Raw genomic sequence first — 25,311 nt, 5'->3', positions numbered from 1 at the left:
GTTCATTTTTAATATAAAATATCATCTTAGTTAATCCGACTGCCAAATCTGAGTTACTCAAGTAGAAATTTTTATATTAATTGACTAGCACACTAAATGTCAAATGATTTCTGCAGACTTTTAAAGCTAACCCAATACTTAATTCTAACAAAACAGCTCGTATCTATAATGATGATGATTTATTATGTCAGGCTGTAGCTACAAATATTAGAGTAAACATTTGAAAATCTTGACATCTACTGATTTGCTTGTGTCTCAGAAAAGTGGCAATGCCCTCAAGATGGTTAAAGGGTGATTAATTGTTTTCATATAGAAGAAACTCAATTATAAACATTTCAAAATTTAAATCATGGTATACATTAAAATTGCTTTCAAAACAATCTTTTAAAATAATACAGGATGAAACAGATGACAAAAAAATGAAAGAAAAGAATAAATATTCAGTTGGAATTGGGCCGGCTCAGTTCCAACTAAAATATATGGGTCACCATCTGATACGAGAAGAAAGAAAAGATCCAGATCCCAGGGTCCAAGATTTTATTCCCGATACATGGCAGGTATAAATATGAATAAAAATATTTTTTATATTTTTAGTCATGTATGCATCATTTAGTTTCTTATTGCTCCAGCCCTCCTCCCTCTCCCTCCCTCTCCCTCCCTCTCCCTCCTTCTCTCTCTCTCTTCTTCTCTCTCTCTCTCTCTCTCTCTCTCTCTCTCTCATCTTTCTCTCTCTCTGTTAGCCTTTGTATTTGTCATTGACTTTATAATATTGAGTTATTTCATTTAAAAGTCATGTCAGTTAAAGTTCATTGTTATTTAAAATGCCTCATTTGGACTAATATTTTCTATTTAAGGAAATCAAAATTTCATTTACTATGGTAGACCATTTCCTTGGTGAGGTATTGGATGAATTCACATGCACAGAGTCAAAACTTAACAATGTCTGTGATATGCAGCTATTATCATTCTGTACCAGACTCCAGGGTTTCTGTCAATAGAATTTCATATGTAAACAACATATGTATTCATGAAGAAGTTCAGATAGTTTAAACAGTGAGAAAAATGCTTATGTATTTTCTACCATTCTAGCTATGTTTCTGCAAACATATATAAGATAAATATTGATGGCTACAAAATTTGGAAGTAACCACTTTTGTACACATCAAAATATATATGCATATACCTAAATATGCATACATATGATAACTTGCGTACTATTTATGTATACAAATGCAATTTTGTAGGTTCAATCTGACTAGTTCAGAATTTCAAGTCACTATTCATCAATGAAATGGAAAACCTGGGAGAGCCTGGCTTTAATATAAAGATGCTTATTACCTACCATTTCTGGAGTTTTAAGACCAGAGACAAGATGGTTCCATGAGCCTAGCTTCCAGTGCCAGCTTGTGAATAGAATTACATCACATTGGGGTGGATCAGGTTGTGTGAGGAAGCATTAAGACTGAAGGCAAGAATCAGAGAAAGCTAATTGGGCTGAGACCTTCTATAACAAAATTCTGATTTTCCATGAGCAGGAGACCAATTTCTTATTTTAGTGTAGGCTACAAGGCAGGAAAATTTGCTCCTTCCATACACCTTCTAATTTTTTCATGCCCTTTTCATTCTGATGTGTGGCATGTGGGGAGGACGAGATTCACAGAATGGCAGGTTGTCATTTGAGAGTACTTTCTGTCTTCTGTATTTACATAGCCTTTCCATTTTTTTGACTACTCATCATCTTGATAAATGAAATAATAGAATGCAAAGATGATGCTTCCAAATAGTCTCCCACTGAGGGTAAGAAGCAAAGTGAAGAATCTTTGCTATTTCTGCGCTTTAACCATTTGCTTACTGCCATAAAATTGTGGCAGTAATTTTATGGTTGGCTGGTTCGAACAACTATATTTCTCAAAGATACTCTGTACTCCCAACTATTGAAAACAGCCTTTATAATAGTAAGATCTTATTCTGATGCTATTTTTGAGTGATTTTTATATACTGATTGTGCAAAAGAGCATGTTTCATTATGGTCTTTTCATCCATGTATGTTGTGTACTTTGATCACATTTCTGTCCATACACCTTGCTTCACTGCCTTCCTCATTGGCTCCTTCTTTTTCCTGAATACTCTCTCTGTCCTGTCCTGTCCTGTCCTGTCCTGTCCTGTCCAGTTCTTTTAGTTTTTCTACTCCATTTTCACATGTAAGACTCATTTCTCAGCTGCTGAAAAGCAAACAAATTGCATCCTTTGAGAGAATAAGTCGTCTATCAGAGTTTCCTTTTAATTTTTCTGTGTGTCTGCAGCTCTCCATCATTGAGGTTCAGAAAAATCAGAATGGTAAAGGATTGATCTGTTGGGGTAGCATATGACTTGTTTGATTGATGCAAATCATGGTCTGACCCCTGCAGCGAGAGCTCCTGGATGTGGTGGATAACAACGAATCTGCAGTGATTGTTGCCCCAACCTCCTCTGGCAAAACCTATGCTTCCTACTACTGCATGGAGAAGGTGCTGAAGGAGAGTGATGAAGGCGTGGTTGTGTATGTTTCACCCACAAAGGTAGGGACCAGTGCATCGAATATTTTTCTTTATTCAAAAACTTACTCAAATATTAGACATGGAAGTGTGGTATATCTAGTTTTTTTTTTTTTCACTCGTTAAAAATTAGTAATGGGCTTTATAATAGAATTTTTGTATATAATTTTTGACTCCCCTTCACCACTACCTCCCCTATGATATAGTCCCCTCCACCGCTTCCCTTTATTCTTCTGTAGCCCCCATTCCACTTTCAAGCCACATATATTCTATTATCTTATTTCCCTTCTTTCCTTCTGCACCATTTCCCCTCTTATGTGTCCCTGTCTAGTTTAATGTCCCTTACCCAATCTCTCTTACATTATACATATAATAAAAACTAAATTTTATGATCCAAATATAAGAGAAAACATGTGGTATTTGTCTTTTTGTGTCTGTGTTATTTTGCTTAATACAATAATACCCAGCTCCATTCACTTTCTTTGAACAACATTGTTTCATGTTTGTTTCTGTTTGAATAGAATATTGTATTTGTACAACATTTTTTCTATTAATTTGCTGCTGGACATCAAGCTTTCTTCTCTTTCCTAGCTACTGGAATAGTGGAAGTTTGAACTGTTGTACACATATCTCTTTAGTAAGACTGGAAGACTGGTATATACCCAGGATGGAGTGATGTAGCTAGGTCATGAGGTATTTTCATTTTTCATGCTTTGTGAAACCTCAGTGATGATTTCTATAATGGGTATACCAGACTATACTTTTACCAGTAATGATTAAGGGTTCCCCTTTCCACGTATTTCCCCCAACTGTTAACACATGTTTTCTTGATTTAACCATTCTAATTGGAGTGAGATGGAATCTCAAATCTTTCTCAAGATTCCTGTTGTTATTCAGTGAGCTTCTGTTACACTCAGAGGTAGTAAAATTCTGTTTATTTAGAAACGTGTATTTTTATATTTGCATATTTAGATGTGCATTTCTTTGGTGATTTGGGTAGTATTAATATTTATAAATTTTGGTCTGTCATATTTCTTTATTCATGATGTACTTGATGACACATTTGCTTACTTTTTTCTTTTTCTTCTCTTTTTTACTTTTTAAAAATTTTATTCTATGCTTCTTCTATGTAATGTGTGAGATACAGGGGTCACTCTTCTGAGTACTTCAGCTGGTGTAGGGTAGGGACACTACCACTCCTATAACCCCAGTGCCAGTTTCTTGCTCATTTCAGGAACTAATGGGCATGAGAGGGAAGGGGAAGAGCATCTTTCCTCTGTCCATGCTACCATAATGGGGACGGCTTTCCCTTGCTCATAACATTGGGGTTGGGTCACCTTCACCTTCATCCACCAGGCAGCTTTGCTGTGCTTCCTAGCTGAGGGGCAGGGGCATTTCCTGAGTGCTGCAGCTGTTAAGAGTCAGCTTTCTCACCTGCTGCAGGTAGTAAGGATTGAGGGGGAAAGGAGGAATCTCTCACCTTCCTACACTGCCACATGACCAATGGGTAGTGATGACAGCTGGCACATCACACCTCTACCAACAAGTTTGGCTCTATTGTTACCTAGGTGAAGTGCAGAACCAGCTCTTCCAAGTGTTGAAGCTGGTGATGGGCAGGGACAACTCTCCTGTTCTTGTAACCTCAGGGCTAGTACTCACACCTGCCTTAAGAACTGATGGGAGGAGAGGGCACCACTCCCCTGTCCATATCATCACAGAACAGATTGGGTAATGGGGTTAGCTATCCCTTGTTCACTACTTCAGGGCTAGCTCACCTACACCTGTGCCAGTAGACTTGGCTCCATTGTGTTGCCCGGGCAATGTACAGGGCTTGCTCTTCCGAGTTTTAGCTGGTAGGAATCGGAGACAGTTTTCTGTTCTTATGACCACAGGTCCAACCCACCCATCTGCCTCAGGTAGTGATGGGTGAGGGGTAGGGTGCGGGGAGTGGAGGAGGAGAAGGAGAAGGGCATCCCTTTGCCTACTTTTTTTAGAATGGAAGAATTGGTTTTTTTTTTTTAAATAATTCCTCAAATTTTGTGTAATGAATAATACATCTTTTTATGAACCACAATGAAGTATACATTCATGAATCAGGCTTCTACCTTAGCTTATTACATTTATTCATTCCAATGGTAATGTTAAAATCTTTGTGTAATTGGAATTATCCACATTTTCATGTGGAGACTGTCTTTGTTAGGTATTCCTTTTGCTATGATAAGATATCATGATCATAAGAAACTTTGGGAAGGAACGGTTTATTTCAGCTTACACTTACATAGCACAGTTAATGGCTGAGAGAATCAGGATAGAAGCCCAAACTGGGTCAGAACCTAGATGCAGGAATTGATGCAGAGGCCATGGAGGGGTGCTGAGTACTGGCTATTTTTGTCATGGTTTGCTCATCCTGCTTCCTTATAGTAGCAAAGTTTACTAGCCCAGGGGTGAAACTCTCCACAGTAAACTGCCCCCCCACATCAATTATTCATCAAGAAAGTTAGCCACAGGTCCATCTGATGGTAGCATTTTCTCAGTAGAGCTTTCCTAGTTGCAGATGATTCAAGTTTGAGTCAAGTTGACATAACAATAGCCAGCACAAGAGGGTTGTGTGTTCAGATATATTAAAATAACTGGAAAGTCACTTTTAAACCTATTTATAGATGTATTATAAATTTTACAGTTTCATCTATATGATGTGTACTTTGGGGAAACGTGTAATAAATTAATAAAAGTGTGTAATAGATGTTTGAAGGTTTATAGATTCCTCTGGCCACGCTACCTGCTTGACCCTTAGTGAGACTCTACAGATTTGTGTATATAGTCAAGCTTCTGACATCTGAGGGAGGGTCTGAAATATGAGATACAAATTTGTTTGAGATTCTTTTTGTGATAGCCTTGGATTATAAGTGGTGATCATTTAATTGCACTGTATATGTTAGTTTTTCTGCTTTATAGGATATGCTTATCATTTTACTTTCAGATAATTGTTTTCTATGTCTGTTTTACTGTAGGTTGTTGTTAATCAAAGAAGTTCAGATTTTTAGTCCAACAGTTCAATGGGAGAGCTTTTTACTCTAGAGTGGGTAGATAAAAAGGTTTATTTAGTGTTCTGCATTCATAGCAGAACGTAGTTTTGAACATCTCCATCATTAAATTTTGCTGACCTACACTTTATTATGTAACTAATACATCTGTTTTCCTGTCATTCAGGCACTTGTTAATCAAGTGGCAGCAACTGTGCAAAAGCGTTACACCAAAACTTTGCCAGCTGGTCAAGTTGTGTGTGGCGTTTTCACTAGGGATTATCGTCATGATGCCCTGAACTGCCAGGTTTGCCATACTATTTAATAAACTTAATATTAGATTATATAACAATGATATGTCTTTTTGACTAGAAATCTAACATCTTCTCAAGACTTGTGCAAGTAATTTCTTGAATTTGTGAAGGACAAAACTGCTTCAGAGAAAATACAAATTTGTCAAATTCTAAAGAATGTGAAAAATAGAACTCATTTTCTCTAAAGATATATTCATTTTGATTTAAACTTTTAGTTTATATCTCATTCACCATGTTGCTTTACAATGGATTTCAAAATGATACAGTGGTCTTACAAGCTACCAAAATTTAGTGAACAGCCATATATTATCATAATTACTTTCTCTTGTTAGATACTCATATCAGTTAAAAGGTTTGTGTTGTGTTGTAGTTAATGAATGCACTGTAGTGTTAGTGAAGTTACAGTTTTCTACCTTATTGAATTATCAGATAAATAATTAAGATAAAATGAAAACTAATACATGCTTGTAGAGCATTATATTGTAGACTTGGCAATGTGTTGCCTGGATTGCCTTTAAAAGAAACATCTTCTAATGGATAAGGAAAATGTGGTATATTTACACAATGGAGTACTACACAGCAGAAAAAAATAATGACATCTTGAATTTTGCAGGGAAATGGATGGATCTAGAAAACATTATTTTGAGTGAAGTAACCCAGAAACAGAAAGACAATTAACACATGTACTCACTCAAAGATTTTTTTTTAACTTAAAGCAAAGAAAACCAGCCTACAAATCCCAATCCTGGAGAACCTAGACAACAATGAGGACCCTAAGAGAGACTTACATAGATATAATCTACCTGAGAAGCAGAAAAAGACAAGATTTCCTGAGTAAATTGGGAGCATGGAGACCTTGGGGGAGGGTTGAAGGGGAGGGGAGAAGCAGGGAGGGGAGCAGAGAAAAATGTAGAGTTCAATAAAAATCAATAAAATTAAAAAAAAACAAAGAAACCTCATCTAACACAAATTCCCTATTAGTGTTAGATCTGAAAGAACTAAGTAAAATTAAGCCAGGCCATGGTGGTGCATACCTTCAATCCCAGCACTTTGGAGGAAGAGGCAGGCAAATCTCAGTGAGTTTGAGGCCAGCCTGGTCTACAAAGTGAGTTCCAGAACAGTCAGGACTGCTACACAGAGAAACCCTGTCTTGAAAAACATAAACAAAAACAAGAGTTAATATTAATGACTTTGATTTTTACATATTTTTCTTTTTAAATTACTTATTTAGTTAAAATATTCTTATTTCTATTTGGAGAATTGTATACGTGTTTGAGGTGTATTAAGATCATATCCACCTACCCTGTTTTCTCCTTCTACCTCCCTCCTCTCCTTCCATTCCACAGTATCATGTCTCTTTCCCAGCAGCCACCACCTGCCAATAACTCCTCTGTGGGGGTGTGGCCTTGTGAGTGCTTCTTCATTCATGCTGGAATTTTGACTGGTTTGTTCTCCAGGTTTTATAAAGAGATAACCACCACAGTTACTGTAAGTGCATGGGTGGAGCTGCCAGGCCTGGATCAGAAGACAGCAGTTCACAATACACTATGCCTTCCCCTGGCTTTCTGGATCTATCCATTTCCTTTACTGTTTCTTGTGTTTGGAAAGAGATCAAAATGTGTCCCATTCAGGGCTGGACACCGTTGGAAGGTTCATAAACAAGAACCTGCATTTCAAATTTGATATTTTATTATTTTGTCCCAGGGAAATTGAAATTTCATGTCGTTCAAACTATTATTACACGTGCAATGAATCCAATTCTTAGATGTAGTATCAGATCTTCATTATTGGAAGATACATTCATGAAGCTTTGCCTCATGTAATTTTATACCATGCACATTCTAAGTGTTACTTCACACCCTACTGCTGATTTTAGGTCCTTGTTACCGTACCTGCCTGCTTTGAAATTCTGCTACTGGCTCCTCATCGCCAAAGCTGGGTGAAGAGGATCAGATACGTCATATTTGATGAGGTAGGTTTGATTTCACGTCTCAGGATAACTTTCTAGTGTTCATAAATATTGCATGTCTTTAGTGATTTGGGACATCTGTCCCTTATGTAATTTAGATGCAATTTTCTTCTGAGCATTTCCCCAGCTGAATCACCCTCTTGGCTCACTTCTTCTGTTGTGACTAAATATTGTGTAATGGTGAGAGTTCTGCATGCATGAGAAACCAGTAATATATGGTGATGCTGTTGTGGAGAGAACAGAATTAAACTCATAATACAAGTTTCCTTTGATAGAAATTTAAAATCTAGTCTGGTTGTCAAAGCAAAGGTTTTTGTGCTTCAGCAAGTGCTGAGAAATGATTCTGTCTGTCATGATCTTAAAGGAAAACAAATGGCCTATTCAAAATATTGGTCTGAAAGTATGTTTTCAAAAAGGCATTTGTGAGAAAATCTAGAGAGAGGAATTTATTGTTAGTCTTAAAGGGACTAACTGGTTGCAAAGGAGATTCTGATCGAATAGGCTACATTTCAAGCAGTGAACCTTAGCTGAGGTACACAGCTGGGTCAGGCAACTTGGGAGGGGCCAATGAAAAACCGATCTCAACTTACCCCATCATTAAAGCTAGAGATCCAGAGAACCTGGAGCCCCACTGAAGTAGTACCTGTGAATCAGTGTCCCTGAGCACTAGAGTGGGGTGAAAACCAGAGTAGATGCAGACGTTCTGATGGAAGCCACATGGGGGAGTTCTGTAGCAGCATCGTTCACTATACTTATTGAGAGACTTAGAGCCCCATAGAAAAGTACATTCTTTGATTCCTGGATTTTAAGCTGAAAAGAAAAAAAAAGAAACCTATTTTAGCTAATCTTTACTTTGTTTCAGTAATAATAATAATAATAATAATAATAAAATGAATAGTTTTAGTCCTGGGGGTTAAATCCAGGTCTTTGAAGCAGTTCACCATTGTCCCAAATCCCCAGGCCTTTCTTTGTGTTATAGACTTGAAATCACCCAATAAGTTGTGCTTTTATTTTGTGGATACTGAGTTGTTATGTGTAGAGAGCTGCGTGGAGCCGCACCTGATGGTGCTGGCTTCTGCCCTCCGCTATCCCAAAAGCGAGTGCTCTTTGTAATAATCAACTCCTTATATGGCTAAGGCCTGACTTATGCTATTATCACGTAATGATCGTCAGCTGCTTGCATATGCCCACGTGGCAATCCCGGGTTGGCGGCCCGTGCCTATTTAAGGGCTGGGAGCGGTTTGCCCGGGGGGGGGGGGGGGGGCGAGGGAGAGAGAGAGAGAGAGAGAGAGAGAGAGAGAGAGAGAGAGAGAGAGAGAGAGAAGCTGTAAATAAGGTCTTGAATAAACTGATTGCAAGAAGAGCTCCGGTGTTGCTTCTTCCTTGCTGGTTGAGGCCGGCGCGACAGTTATGCTTATTTTTACTTAACCTATATATTTTGTGTCCTTGGAATTTTGGATAGTTTTATTTAAATAATGCTAGGCTATACATGCATGTATACCAAACACCCATATGTATAAAATTTTAAAATATTATAAGACACCGAGTTGTAGCTTGGATTTCAAACTCTGAAAGGATATAACATTGAACCCCTCAGTTCTTCCAATTTATTATGAGAGCAACTGCTAAAGGCTTTGAAGGCTAGTGTCTATTCTTCCAGAATCAGGGAAAATTGCTAAATATTACCAAAATTAAGTTAATATTTACTAGAATGGTATGTCATCTGACCAAGACAAAAATCAAATGGGCAATAGAAAATATGTATATACACATTTCTACACATGTATGTAAAACTGCTTACCTGATAGTAAGTCTTTTAAATTTGTTTCCGGGGGTTGGATTTAACGTTTTTATTTAATACTATGTTCAAGAATCCTTCGTTCATCTAATCGAATTTGGTCATGTATTCATTTAATCAGCCTCATTTGAGGAATGTCTCCCTAGAGGCAGGCATTGTGTCAATGTAAGAGTTATCCAGATTTGAGGATACAGATTGAGAGAGATGTTATTTATTTATTTATTCATATATTTATTTATTTATTAAAGATTTCTGCCTCCTCCCCGCCCCCGCCTCCCATTTCCCTCCCCCTACCCCAATCAAGACCCCCTCCCTCATCAGCCCAAAGAGCAGTCAGGGTTCCCTGCCCTGTGGGAAGTCCAAGGACCTCCCACCTCCTTCCAGGTCTAGTAAGGTGAGCATCCAAACTGCCTAGGCTCCCACAGAGCCAGTACGTGCAGTAGAATCAAAACCCAGTGCCATTGATCTTGACTTCTCAGCAGTCCTCATTGTCCGCTATTTTCAGCAAGTCCGGTTTTATCCCATGCTTTTTCAGACCCAGTCCAGCTGGCCTTGGTGAGTTCCCGAAAGATCATCCCCATTGTCTTAGTATGTGGGTGCACCCCTTGAGGTCCTGAGTTCCTTGCTCGTGCTGAGAGAGATAAGTTAAATCAGGGAACACAAACGCTTATAAGCTGCCAGCAGTGCTTCCTGTGAAGTTCAAGGTGTCAGTCACAATTGCAACAATGGCAGAAGGCAGGTTGGAGGACCACTCTGGAATGGATGGATGGTCAGCAAAACCCTTTTAAACTATTGACACCAAGATGAACTTCACTGATTAAGAGGCCATGGTTATATGTTGACTTTTTATTTTCTTTTTAAGAATATTTTATATAAGAGAGATAACAATATGAAATCTCTGTGGTGGGAAGTGTGTGCTGAGGAACAAAGAAATGGCTGATGTGTATGGGTCGCAGTAAGAGAGGATGAGTGAGCTCACGTGATGCTGGAATAGCAGGAGTGGACCACATTATGCTAATCATTATGTATCCCATTAAGTGATTAAATTCCTTGTTCCACAAGGAAGGGAAAAACATTAACTAGTGACATGACTAGATATAACTTATCTTTGAAGCATATTTGCATGTGATGTCAAGAATGTAGTATCCAGTTAGGACAATAGTCACAAAGGTACTGTATTGTGACTGAGATGAGGTGTGTTGATTGTCAATTGTCATGGCAAAAAAATGCATAGGCCTGAAAGAAACTTCTGAAAGCAAAATAAAAATTAATGACAGGTGTATTGGTTAAAAATATTTAAAAAATTCAAGTGCCAAGATGTTCTAAATCTGGATTTTTCTAGTACTTCTTTAAACTTGCTGTGGTTCACTAAAGGCAATGGGAAATACCTCTGATCAATTAAGATTCTATGTGTTATTTTGATTTGCCATTCTTAAAACTAACTTGTGAATTGAAAGCATTCTTTTCTTTTAATAGGTACATTGTCTGGGTGGAGAAATTGGAGCAGAAATCTGGGAGCATCTCCTTGTCATGATCCGATGTCCGTTTTTGGCCCTTTCAGCTACCATAAGCAACCCTCAGCATCTTACTGAGTATGGATTCGATTCTATTTTGGACAGAATGTTTATTATTTTGAAAGTTTGGATTTCATAATCGTTTTTGGGGCTTAGACTTCCCTCATTTTCTGGTTCATCCATTGCACTCCCTGAATCTTCAAGCTACTGTCTGTTTAGTTCTTTTTTTTTTTAATTAATTAAAAATGTCCACCTCCTCCCATCCTCCCATTTCCCTCCCACTCCTCTCACACCCCTCCCCCTTGCTCTCCAGTCCTAAGAGAAGCCAGGGTTCCCTGCCCTGTGGAAAGTCCAAGGCCCTCCCCCCTCCATCCAGGTCTAGGAAGCTCTGCATTCAAACAGACTGGGCTCCCCAAAAGCCAGTACATGCAGTAGAATCCAAATCTGGTGTCATTATCATTAGTTTCTCAGTCTGCCCTCATTGTCAGCCACATTCAGAGAGTCCGATTTGATCACATGCTCATTCAGTCCCATTCCAGCTGGCCTTGATGAGCTCCCATTAGATCAGTCCCACCATCTCCGTGGGTGAGTGCAGGCTTCACAGTCCTGACTTTTTTGCTCATGTTCTCCCTCCTTCTGCTCTTCACCTGGGCCTTGGGAGTTGAGTCCAGTGCTCCAAAGTGGATCTCTGTCTCTATCTCCGTACATTGCTAGATGAAGGTTTCTTATCAATGGCTTCTCAGTCAGCACCCCATTTCAGCCACATTCAGAGAGTCCGGTTTGGTCGCATGCTCATTCAGTCCCGGTCCAGCTGGATTTGGTGAGTTCCGATTAGAACAGGCACACTGTCTCAGTGGGTGGACCAACCCCTCGGGGTCCAGACTTCCTTGCTCATCTTCTCCCTCCTTCTGCTCTTCAATTGGACCTTGGGAGCTCAGTCTGTTGCTCAGATGAGGGACTTTGTCTCTATCTTCATCCATCGCCGGACGAAGATTCTATGGTGATATTCGAGATAATCATCAGTGTGTTAGTGGGGCAAGGCCAATTCAGGCACCCTCTACTCTGCTGCCCAAGAACCTAGCTGGAGACATCCCCATGGACACCTGGGATCCCTTCTAGAGCCAAGTCTCTTGGCAACCCTAAAATGGCTCCCTTAACGTAGATAACTTCTTCCCTGATCCTATATCCACCCTTCCTCCATCTTCACCTTCCCACTCCCCCAAGCTCTCCCTGTCTTTCCCTTTCCCCTTCCCCCAAGCCCACCCCCATGCTCCCAACTTTTGCCCAGCAATCTTGTTTGCTTCCAATTTCCAAGAGGATCTATATGTTTTTCTTTGGGTTCACCTTGTTATTTGGCTTCTCTAGGCTTAATGTCCTTGGTTTATGGTTAGAGTCCACTAATGAGTGAGTACATACCATATTCCTCTTTTTGGGTCTGGGTTATCTCATTCAGGGTAGTGTTTTCTATTTCCATCCATTTGCATGCGAATTTCAAAATGTCATTATTTTTTACAGCTGAGTAGTACTCTAATGTGTATATATTCCACACATTCTTTATCCATTCTTCTGATAAGTCTTGGCTACTTTCTACAAAGAAATACCCAGTGTCTCTTGGGTCAGGTATGTAGTTGAATAGGAAGTATCATGTCATAGCTCAAAAATAAAGTGATAGCTGCATATTCCTTTTATTTTACTCTACCTCCTTTACTGGTAAACATAAATCAGGGTGATAGAATGATACATTTAGTCATAGATTCAAGATCATCCCATTTTGTAAATTTTTTTTTGTTTAGAGAGCAAAGCTTTATTAGCTCGGATGTTGAGCACTGATAACAATACATCCCTTAGCTTCTCCCATGTGTCACATTTTCTCCTAAGTACTTTGCATACAGTAATTTATCTTAATATTATCAATATTAGATGTACTACTATATCCATTGTTACTCTTACTTAATAGTACTTTTACAAGTCTATTGATTTTTAAACTTAAAAGGCAGGCACAAAAATATTAAGTGATTCATGCAGGATTCAGAGTTAATAATAAGGAAGCTAGAATTTTATTTCAGGTTTTATGGCTATAGATCTAATTCCATTATGTGAAAGTTTTAAGACATATGATTTCTTTTGTATTTAATTACTTTCACATAAATTATTTCTGTGTTCTGCTTAAATAATGTATGAGTTACTTTTGTGTTGATGTGAACAAAAATGCCTTAAGGGAGGGATGCCTTTATTTAGACTCAGGGTTATAGAAAGATTTCAGCCCATCACAGTGGAAAAGGCAAGGAGCAGAGGCTTCAACCATGGAAGTGGGGAGCCTGAGGTAGCAGTTTGTTTACATGACAACAGACAGGAAGCAGAGAGAGCTAGATGAGAACCAGTGGCTAGCATAACCTTTGTGATAGCTGATGCTGGTTGTCAATTACTCTTCAAAGTCCCTCTGCTAGTGACTGACTTCTGTATGCAGCTCCTACCTTCTAATGACTCCACAGCTTTCAAAATAATACCAAAGCACTTGAAACATGAACCATTGGCACATTACTGATTAAAATCATAAGTAATATATTTATTTTTTTAAAGGTGGCTCCAGTCAGTAAAGAGGTACTGGGAACAAGTAGACAGTACAGTGGGAAAAATAACTTTTTCCAAAAGAAATGCTGGTGCCCGTGGCAGTCGTCACGAAGACCAAGCGCAAGCTAGACAGTCATACAATGTTAGACTTGGTATGTATGCTCTGTGTAGTTGTACAGCCTTATTTTTGCTCAGTTTAGCTATTTGCTTTAAAATTATTCCATTCACCACATTTTTGATAATTTGGAAAATCTCACTCTTCCCCTTTCAGTGATCTACGGAGAGAGATACAATGACCTAGAGAAGCACGTATGTTCTGTGAGACAGGGTGAAGTTTGCTTTGATCATTTTCACCCATGTGCCGCACTAACCATAGATCATGTAAGTAGCAACCTTTGCCACAGTTGTTCCATAGAACAGCACTGTCTGGCTAACAGCGGAAACTATAATGCTGTGCAGAATGCATCCGAAGTGCAGCCTGATGCTAGAATGCAGAGGGAACACTACAATGTTGATTTAAAAGTGAACAGCAGTGTTCTAGTTTCTGTACTTCCTCAATATTAGGATGCCATTAGGATCCTCAAGGTTTTAATACTACTAAACACATTGACTTGATGATCTTATTAGTCTGGGGACATTATTTCTGTCCTTTTTCCCCTTTATTAATCACCCATGTCAGCCTCTCCCTTAACTAACTCACTTCTGCACCACTAATGAAGTGCCGAGGACAGCACTTAACCTCTTTGCTCAGTGCAGCTACACGCATGTGTGGGAAAGTCTCACATGTGAAAACATGACTAATGTGTATGATCTGAAACCAGGAACACATGCTTCCCATTGACATGACAATCAAGTCATGACTCTTTGGTAATGGCTCAGCAATGTAGAGACCTTGAAAAATGTCAACCAGCTATTGCATGGTCAGAGGAGGATAATAGGAGGATAATTTATTAAATGTTTCCTATATGTACCTGTCGTCCTTTCTCATTCTGCTCCCTAGAAAGGTTCATTTAAACTCACATTCGTCCTGAAAACGATAGCCATTTCTTCTTCTTCCCCCTCTGACCTGAAAAGTAAAGTATATACTATGTTCTGATAGTATATTATGGCTCTTAATTTTAATTCTATTCCTTAAAAGAGTTTACTGAACTTCTTTAAAAACAGCTAAGGATACAAGACCTTGACAGCTAAGGTCTTCCAGGGCCTTTTTCTTTTTTTTTTCATTTTTTTTATTCTTTTTTAATTAAAATTTCCAACTGCTCCCCGTTTCCCATTTCCCTCCCCCTCCTCCCACATATTGCCCCCTCCCCCTGCTCCCCTCCCCCTATACCCACTCCTCTTCTCCTCCCCCCAGTCCATTCCCCCTCCCTCTCGATACTGAAGAGCAGTCCAAATTCCCTGCCCTACAGGAAGACCAAGGTCCTCCCACTTCTATCTAGGTCCAGGAAGGTGAGCATCCAAACAGGCTAAGCTCCCACAAAGCCAGTTCATGTATTAGGATCGAAACCTAGTGCCATTGTCCTTGGCTTCTCATCAGCCTTCATTGTCCGCCATGTTCAGAGAGTCCAGTTTCAACCCATGCTTATTCAGTCCCAGTCCAGCTGGCCTTAGAGAGCTCCCAATAGATCAGTTCCACTGTCACAGTGGGTGGGTGCACGCCTCGTGGTCCTGATTTCCTTGCTCATGTTCTCCCTCCTTCTGCTCCTCATTTGGACCTTAAGAGCTCAGACCGTTGCTCCAAATTGGGTCTCTGTCTCTCTCTCTCGATCCATCGCCAGATGAAAGTTCCCGTGCCATTCTCCTTGGCCTCTCGTCAGCTCTCATTGTCCGCCACATTCAGAGAGTCCGGTTTTATCCCATGTTTTTTCAGTAGCAGTCCAGCTGGCCTTGGTGAGCTCCCAATAGATCGGCCCCACTGTCTCAGTGGTTGGGTGCACCCCTCATGGTCCTGACTTCCTTGTTCATGTTCTCTCTCCTTCTGATCCTCATTATAACCTTGGGAGCTCAGTCCGGTGCTCCAGTGTGGGTCTCTGTCTCTATCTCCATCCATCGCTAGATGAAGGTTCTATGGCGATATGCAAGATATTCATCAGTATGATTATAGGATAGGTTCATTTCAGGTTCCCTATCCTCAGGTGCCCCAATGAACTAACTGGGGACATTGCCCTGGGCATCTGGTAGCCATTCCAAGTTCAAGTCTCTTGCCAACCCTTAGGTGGCTCCCAGGGCCTTTTTCTACATTGCATTTCCTGAATGTGTTTTGCTTGGAAGCCCTTCTGCTATACGCTGTTCATCCCAAATGCTACATGTTGGTGCCTAGATCTTGATTTGTCCTTTGAAACTCTTATAATGTGGAGCCTTTTTAGAATCTTGCTGTGTTTTCCTCAACTGGTAAGTTAACTTCTCCTTAGCACTTTGTGTTTGTGTGCCTGAAAAGTCACAGAAATTACCACTGATTTCCAAAGTGGTTGCACAAGTTTGCATTCCCACCAGCAATAGATGAGTGTACCCCTTTCTCCACAACCTCTCCAGCAAAGTCTATCATTGGTGCTTTTTATTTTAGCCATTCTGACAGGTGTAAGATGGTATCTTAAAGTTGTCTTGATTTGCATTTTTGCATGCAAATGGACGGAAATAGAAAACACTATCCTGAGTGAGAAATTACCACTGAACTTTCAGCACTTGCCTTTTAGTGTTCTGAAATAACTGCTGTGGGATGAATTTCCTGTAGCTCCCGTTACTAACATATTGTTGTGTGAATACTGGCTGTTTTTTAAAGTGTAGCTGATTGGAATTATGTTTTTAAAATACTCACACATTTCACATCTTTTAACTACCTCAATTGTATGATGGAGGTCCCACTACAGTTGCATTTTACAAATAATGGAAGTGAGTCGTGAACAACCATGTCACTACTATAGCACTAAGTAAATGGTGTAAATCAGTTGTAATCTCAGATTCATTGATTAATTCTGTGTTAATATGAAAATTTTGTCTATCATATATACTGATGTGCCATGTATACATCATGTATACATGATCATGTATGTCGTAGACTCATATATATATATATATATGTGTGTGTGTGTGTGTGTGTATACACACACACATGAGCACCACATGATAGTATTTGGCTGTGTATTGCAATGACTTCCAAAGGCAATGAAATGGATCTGAATATGGAGTTTTTCTAGTAAAATGCTTGTGAAGAAAGCTTTCATTATTAGTGGTAAGAGCCCAATTCAAACTCCAAATTTAACTGGAAAATATCCTGTGCCTTAACTTATTCTAAGAATCTAGATATTAATACAGTCATTAGTAATACAAAAATCCACTTGTAGTCTCCCTCTTTTCTTCCTTTTCCCCTCTTTCTTCCTTGTGTCCTCACCCCCTTTCTGATATCTACAGATTGTCTGACATTCTCAGTATTATTGAGTGTCTTTAAAAATAGCACAGTACTTTAAAAATTACTTGTTTTGTGTAAAGTGATTAAGAAATGTTATCTTTAAACAGATTCAAGTATTCTGGTTCAGAGCTTGCTCCAAGTGCCTTCCCTCTCTTCTTCAGTTACTCTATTAAAGGAGTAACTGAAAATCAATAGAGTAGTTACAGTGTGGTCTGACCCTATGTGACTTCTGCAAAGGTCATGCAGTTGTAGCCTAGGCAGTTTGGATACTCCTCTTAATAGACCGGGATGGAGGTGGATGGTCTTTGGACTTCCCACAGGGCAGGGAACCCTGATTGCTCTTAGGGTAGACGAGGGAGGGGGACTTGATTGGGGGAGGGGGAGGGAAATGGGAGGTGGTGGTGGGGAGGAGGCAGAAATATTTAATAAATAAATAAATAAAAAGGAAAAAAAGATTTGGTAGCAAGGGTATAGAGTAAATACTAGACTTAGGCATTATTAAATGAATTTTACAACCATTTGCGTAGCATATACTTATATAGGTCATTTCCTATAGAAGAAAAATAGAAGTGAGTGTAAATTCTAAATGTGTAGATAATTCTGAACTTTTTTTAAAAATTAAACTTAGATCAAATGAGAGAGCTAAGTGACTTAAGAATATCCCAAAATGTGATAAATTGTAGCAACATAAAGAGAAGAATAATCTGTCTGTTTCCTTTATGGCTATATCAGAAAAGTGATTTCCAAAACAAGAGATAGGAGAGTACAAATGACTTAGCCTTAGCTCAACAGAATCAAGGGATCACCAGTAAGAGATTGCCCTCAGCCATGTATGTCTTGTTTCTGGCAAACTGAAGCCTTGTTTGACCTTTGCTATCAGTTATCTTGCCATCCAGGTACAGCTGCTGCTGTCTGGAGAGCTGTGAGCCCTGGGAAACCCTTGAAGTAACTGCTGTCTCTTCCTCAGTATGGATTGAATGTGAAGATCACCCGTGGTACAGGGACACTTGTATTTACAAAATAACCGCTGTATCATGATCTAGTTTTAGTTCTCTTTTTTCTCTGCCTAGATTTGTTTAGGTTTTGCCTTCTTGCCAATTTGCCAGTTTGTAGTGAAAAAAAAAAAAACTGGATTGAGTCCCAGCCTGGACCATAAAATTGTTATATTCCTTAAAACTTATGAAGTATGAACTTATTAATTGATAAACCACATCAATGGATGAGCACTAATCTTATGTCAGACATATGGCTAAGACTCATATCTATTTTTTACTTTATTCCCTACAACAAATTCGTGACAAAGACAGATCTAATGTTTTATTTTAGAAATGAAAAGACTGAATCTTCTGTAAATGGGTAAGAAACTCCAGCAACCCTAAACCTGTGACCCAAAAGATTTGTATTTTAAAACTTACAAGGATTCGTGGATTAATTTTTGTTTCATTTAGTTTGGCTGCAAAACTAAGCACTCCCAAGTGATAATTAAAATGAGAACGTAAGGATAACATTGGGGGTGGTGCTAGAGACCAGCTTTGACAAGTATACCACCTAACCAGGGTAGGGGCATGGAGATTAGAAAAATAAGAATAAAGACACGAGTGAAAATAATAAACCAGAAGCATAGAATAGTATCTGAAGGGAGTTCTAGTGAAGACTAAAATTGCCCACATTTAATTTCTATTTGCTTATAATACCCCTGATCCCAAAACATAGGAGTAAGATAAAAAATGCTGCATTAACATGATACAAAAAAAAAATGAACAGACCTGTTGAAGATTGTGGGCTACATTCTCACTTAAATTTTCTGTTGCTAGAACGAGACAGTAATGCTCACATCCTAGACCAAAAAATTCTGTAGGCAAACTACTCACTGGGTGGAATCCCTAAGGGAGTAGGAACTTTGTTGGATCCTTAGATTTTTGTATAAACAGATATACTTAACTACTTCTCTATTACTGAAATACGAGGTCTGGATATTAGCCTCACCTCTTGACAAAAACTTGGAAGAGCAGAACTCTCTGGTCTAAATCTAGGTGGGATCTTTGATTGAGGTAGAAATGGACAATAACCTTGAAGGAACAGAAGTAATTTCCAACTCTCTGACCTATGGTCAGGGTAGAATGGCAACAACTTTGAGGAAGCTGAAATTCTTTGACCTTCAGAGAAGGTGGAAATAGGCTCGCATTTTGGGGCCTCCACAAGTTGGCAGTGGATGGAAGTCTCTGCAGTTAAGGGGACCTTGATGAAGACCCAAGTTCATTTCCCAGGACCCACACTGGTTGTTTCACAACAGCCTATAACTCCAGCTCTGGGGTTCTGTCACCCTCTTTTGGCTGGGGGGCGAGGGGTCAGTACCTCCCCCAAATACACAGAATTTTTAAAATTTCTTTTTTTAAAAGGACATAGACTCAATGCCATCTTCACTATTTTCCCAGCTTTTAATGATCAAAGCAAGCATTTCTTATAAACGTTCACACCCTATAGGTTAAAGAAAATATTAATAAGTTTGATTTCATTTTCATCATAGATTGAAAAGTATGGATTCCCTTCTGACCTTGCCTTTTCACCTCGAGAAAGCATCCAGCTATATGACGCCATGCTTCAGGTCTGGAAAAGTTGGCCCCAGGCCCAGGTAAAAAAATCTTTATGGAATCCATACTGTTATGGTAGAGCTCACTATTGCTATTCAGAAACACAGTCACCATTTTTACCACTTGGATTTGATGGTTTGAAATGATTAGCAGACCGTTTCCCATAGGAAATGGCCTCCTTATACCTTCTCAGATAGATGGGTTAGAAACAGTGTTAAATATCAGTTCCTGAAAATGTCCTTTCTTTCTCCTTTCTAGAAATTGTGGTATTGAGGTCTCCTTTCCCACTCTGGGTTTCTAATCCTCAGATTCTTTTCTTCTTGTGTTGTTCTCTATGTCTTGAATGCTGGTGTTTTCCCTGGAGACCTGTTTGCTCTGTCTTCTTGCCATTGAAGAGTTCATACAAATGTCTATAGCCTAGAAGGTATGGGGAGGTAGGAAAGAGAAGTCCAACTGCCTCTAACCTAAGAGACCATAAAACTGTCAAGGAAGAATATAATTGTGAAATATTTTTAGGTTTTCTGATATTATTTTTATGGAATTTTATGGTCTTTCACTCCCAGAATCTGTGTCCAGAGAACTTCCCTCTTTTTAAGAACAAAGTAGTCATTAAAAAAATGGATGCAAGAAAATATGAGGAGAGCTTAAAGGAAGAATTCACCAACTGGGTTAAAAATGGGAATGAGGAGAAGGTAATTTCACACATTTTGATCAAAATACTCTATTTTGTTTTTCCTGGGTTGTATCATTAAACCAATAATATCATTTCTCTCCTTTGTAGTTTGCAATGCTTATTTTAGATTTTTAAGATTGACTTGCTGTATAATGATTCTGAACTAGAACAAAAAAAGAAAGAAAAATGATTTTTTATCTCTTTTTCATTGTACCCTAAAACTTGGCAAGAGACTTTGGGTTCCTCATGAATTTGGTGGCAGATAAGAGATAATATAGGACTCATGTTTGGGATTATTGATGGTTTTGTCAGGATAAAGATGTGGCTCAAAAAGCTGAAACCCATTTTTGCTTTTCTTAGTTTTGAAGTTTTATTCTCTTTAAAAATCTTTGTTTGAGAATTTCATGTACATGTGCATTATGTGCTTCCAAATCTACTCCCTAATCCTCCCCCCCTACCATTTCCTCTTCCAACCTCACATGGTCCTTTTTAAACTCACTGAGTCCACTCAGTGCTGCCAGTATGTTCATGGCTGTGGGGTCATCCACTGGAATGTGGGCCACCTATCAATATATGCAAAGAACGCTGGCTGTCCTCTACCCACAGAGGACCATTTGGTGCTAGCTTCTCAGTTAGGGTAAGACTTTGCGTGTTCCTCCTCACTCATGCTGAAATTACTTCGGGACTGATCTTGTGAGCTCCTTTGCAGGCATCCACACTGCATGAGCTCATGTGTTCCATGTCCCTATCATGTCTAGAGACACTGGTTTGCAGCTGTCCTTGGTGTCTTATTCTTTACCATTATTCTTTTAAATGTTAAGAACTGGAATCTTACACTAGAACTATATGCTTACAAATTTATTTTGTTTATACTTATAATCTTATTTTATCATCAAAATTTGAGGCTTCAGATTTTTTTGTTTGTTTTTTAGGAATAGCATGCATGATATCTTTTTCATGTGATCCTCTCCTCACCTCCATACCTTGATTTGTTCTTTCTTTTATTTGAAAACATGCTATAGTTAGGTTATATTTCCCTATGCTTATCTTGTCATTCAAAACCTCTTAGTCAGGTTGGCTGTGCTTGCCTCTGCATCATGCAGGGGGCTCCTTTCTCCTGCTACAGTCGAAACAGCACCACTAACTGAGCAACTCTTCCCCTCCTGCCTGATTTGTGTTGTCTCAAACAATTGCAGGTGTGGTGTACAGTACATCAGAAGTTTGTTATTAAGTCTGCCATTTGTGTGTGTTCTTGCTGTGGCTCACCACAGTCTTGTGGTATAGTGTTCTAGGATTAGTTTGAAGAACAACAAAAACAAAGATTAAACAACAATGAAAAGAGTTTAGTCCAAGTGGCCGTTCCTCTCTTTGCTATGCACATTTTAATACAAACACTTTCTGTTCACTGTCACAGGCCAGAATGGTGCTGCAGAAACTGAGTCCCGATTTACATGACTACTCAGGACGGATGCTGAACTTTTTTCCACATCTTGTTGAGAAGCTCAGGGAAATGGATAAGTTGCCTGCATTGTTCTTTTTGTAAGTTATTTAGCATTGTGACATAATCTGTGTTAGGCTCCTTCCTTTAAGATACAGAAAATTATATACACATTACCCGTATGGTCTAGTATTCATTATTATTTGGGATGTTTGTACATTTGTCAAAATAATATGGCTTATTTAAAGTCATAAGGAGTTGATGACCCAACGACATTAGACATTTCAGCCTGGAGTGAACAAAGGAGAAATGTAAAACTGTGACAGAGTAGATGGGCGTGTGTTATTGGTAGGTAATGGAGGGGAGAAATGCCCAAGAAGAAAAAGGTTGTACATGGTTATCTTGTTCTCAACTTCTCATCCTTAATAAAAGAAAGCCATTCTCTGATATCTATTCTGCCAAAGGTAGAATGTTATGAATTGTGCATTCATAAGGTATCTGCAATGGCACCACAGCCCGGGAGTCCAGCTTCCAAACCGCACCCAGCGTTGCAGAAAAGAATGGCTTCTAAGCAGTGAGACTTAAGAAAATCTCTTCTCTATCTTTGAGCTAGAATTTTCGATCTGAGGGTAAATGAGGAAACACATGCTTTCTGATGGCAACTTAAGAATAAAAGGAACAAGTACAATCTTTCCTGGTGGTAACCTTCTCTTTTTATACTTCATCTTGAATAATCTCTCTTTCTTGACAATCTCAATACACAGTTACATCTCTTTACATATAGTTATGGATCTCTTTACATATATACAGCCTCTCTTCTGCACAGTCCTACATCTCTATATATAGTCATATCTATTTTCACACAATTACATTTTCCCTTCTTGCTCCATATATATTTCACACAACTACATAACTTCATACTTCTTTACACAGTCACATATCTTTCCACACAGTTATGTTCTTCACACAGTCATGTACTTCATCTAAATAGCTGTAAACCTCATCTACGCAGTGATGAAGGACACTTTAAAGAAATCCCACACTAGCTCAGAATTGAGAATAATAAATGGTTATTTATTTAGGGGTAGACTCACAAACAGAATCCTCTTCTGTAATGGAAAACAGCAACTGAATCCTGCAGCAGGAAAAGAGAGTGGACCCATGCTTTACATAGGCATGAATAGTACAAGAGGCCATGCCCAAGTGGACGGGTCACTTAGAGGCTACTGGCTGTAGTATTTCCTACAACACAGCTCTCCACCATACAATCACATCTCTTTCTTCACATACATCTCTACGTTCCAAACATTATAAAATTCATGTGATGCAAATGAGATGTGTTTGCTTTTGTTTCTGGAGAAAGAATCTGAGCAGCAATGCTTATTGAGCAGATCTGAGAAATCTAAATGGTTAAGATCTAGATTAGATCCACAGGGTATGCCTCAACGTGCCAAGAAGTCTGCACCTTTATAGTCCTAGGTATTTATATTTTCAGAGTTATAAAGGTTTTGTCTAGGGGAGCTATAGGATTGAAAAGCCATGTCCTCCAGTCCTTCCTCCCTTCTAGAAAGAAGATTATGTGACAGTGAGAAACTATGCCTCTTTCCACTTTGCCAAAAGGACAATTCTTTGGTTGACTAAAATCATTTCTCATCTTTCAGAAGAGTGTGTGGAATGTGGAAATGATTTTCCTTTTCTCTGTTTCCACATCACTCCTTCCTTCATGCCTGGGCATATCTATCCTGTGGAGAGCTTCTGTGAGCTCATTCTATAGTGTCACAGGAATATAGTATCAGGGAAACTTAGTTTTCACTTCACAGTTACTAACTAGGAGTATGTGGATCTAAAGCACCCTGAATTCAGAGTGAAATTAATAAAGGCAGGCTTTAAAAACTTAGCCGATATATGTCACATTTGTGGTTTGCATTGAAGTGCTTTCCGTCGGTCTGTGTTTGGAAAGTTGTTGCTAGATTGTGGTGCTGTTTAGGAAGGTTGTGGAAAGTTACCAGATGCCACCTAACCAATGGACATGGTCTGGATATCACCATTTATACTTCTCAGATCAGAGCTTCAAATTAAACAACAATCTTCAAATTAAATGTATCCACATTGGTAAGCCTCTTGGGTACCTAATTACTTTTCTATTTCTGTGAAGAGACACCAAGGCCAAGACATTCTGTTAAAGAAAAAATTTACTAGGACTCACAGTTCTAGAGAGTTATAGTCCATGACCATTATGTCAGGGGAACATGACAGCAGGTAGGTGGCATGGTATTGGAGCAGTAGCTGAGAGAGTATATCATTATCAGAAGATAGGGTTCAGATAGAGACAGCTAACTGGGAATGTCATGGGCTTTTGATACCTCAAACCTAATCCCAGTTCTATACCTCCTCCTAAAAGGATACTCCTTCTAATCTTTCCCAAGTAGTTCCACCAACTACAGTCTTTGTATTCAAATACATGAGCCTCCGAGGATCGTTATCAATCAAACAACCATGTAGGGCCCTCTGTGGTCAAGCCTTGAAGTCTTAGAGCCAACCTTACTTTCTCTTTGTGCTCTTCTTCTTGACTATGGACACAATGTGAGTGTGTCTTAACTCTTACTTTTGTGGCCATGCTTACCTGTGTCCTAGTATAAGTAGCTATGTCCTTTCAAATTGTAAACCAGTTTAAGCCCCTCTATAAATGCATCTTGTCAGCCATTTGCTCATAACCATGAGAAATGTATCACAACCAGAAAAGATGGAGAGACTGAATTCTCTGACATTATGCTATTTTAAACACACATTCATTTGCTTCCAGATTTAATTTATACTCTGTAGAAGGATGTGCTAAGGCTACTTGGAATTTCCTGAGGAAAAAGCAAGAAAAGAAAAGGCCTCCCAATGCTGATAAAGAAGCTCATATCATGATTAACAAACTTGAAAAAGTTGAAAAATCTTTGAAGAAACAAAAGAAAATGTAAGTATTTTACTAAGAAAATTGGCCACATAAGAGTTTGTACAATGCAAATGTCCTAGTAGGAAGCATGCATTGAAAATGCTCTATACTGAAGTCCTAATAACTGCTTGGATTGCTTTTGTTTTTAAATTTCAGAGAGTTGGTTGGAGACAAGTGACCAATATTGCATATTCCTTATTTGCATAGACCAGTTTAATTTATGGTTATTTGAAGCAAGTCCAAATGTATCAGTCTGTGTGTGTTGTAGAACTTGACATGATCATCCCACACTGTCCATGTGACTCCACCTTGAGTCATGACACCTTGTCACAGTGTGAGTCATAGAGTGAGATTTGGACTGGATTACAATGCCAGTTTTACCCTTGGAAAATCATTGTTCTCAGTGTGTAGCTAAAATGTGTCTTCCCTATGGCCCTATAGTGGCTGCGTGGGGTAAAAACTCTATATTTCCCCCTTTTGAATGCAGAGGTCTTTATGGACTTAAGATTCTCCAGGTTCACACCTCTTTAACCTAACTA

The 25,311-nt window shown here is 38.9% G+C and overlaps 1 protein-coding gene across 1 annotated transcript in view; it reads left to right on the top strand.

Annotated features, from left to right (window-relative positions):
• The window catches only part of LOC130863211 (probable ATP-dependent RNA helicase DDX60), a 94,514-nt gene that overhangs the window by 30,300 nt on the left and 38,903 nt on the right, over nucleotides 1-25,311 (top strand). The window contains exons 15-25 of the mRNA XM_057753102.1: nucleotides 399-557; nucleotides 2,409-2,558; nucleotides 5,745-5,864; nucleotides 7,748-7,843; nucleotides 11,115-11,230; nucleotides 13,733-13,875; nucleotides 13,995-14,104; nucleotides 19,657-19,761; nucleotides 20,284-20,412; nucleotides 21,808-21,932; nucleotides 24,635-24,793. Coding sequence (XP_057609085.1) covers nucleotides 399-557; nucleotides 2,409-2,558; nucleotides 5,745-5,864; nucleotides 7,748-7,843; nucleotides 11,115-11,230; nucleotides 13,733-13,875; nucleotides 13,995-14,104; nucleotides 19,657-19,761; nucleotides 20,284-20,412; nucleotides 21,808-21,932; nucleotides 24,635-24,793 — 1,412 coding nt within the window. The remainder of the gene's footprint in view (nucleotides 1-398; nucleotides 558-2,408; nucleotides 2,559-5,744; nucleotides 5,865-7,747; nucleotides 7,844-11,114; nucleotides 11,231-13,732; nucleotides 13,876-13,994; nucleotides 14,105-19,656; nucleotides 19,762-20,283; nucleotides 20,413-21,807; nucleotides 21,933-24,634; nucleotides 24,794-25,311) is intronic.

This window comes from Chionomys nivalis, chromosome 20, assembly GCF_950005125.1.
Source record: "Chionomys nivalis chromosome 20, mChiNiv1.1, whole genome shotgun sequence".
Classification (NCBI taxonomy): domain Eukaryota; kingdom Metazoa; phylum Chordata; class Mammalia; order Rodentia; family Cricetidae; genus Chionomys; species Chionomys nivalis.
This window is presented reverse-complemented; position numbering and strand designations above follow the sequence as displayed.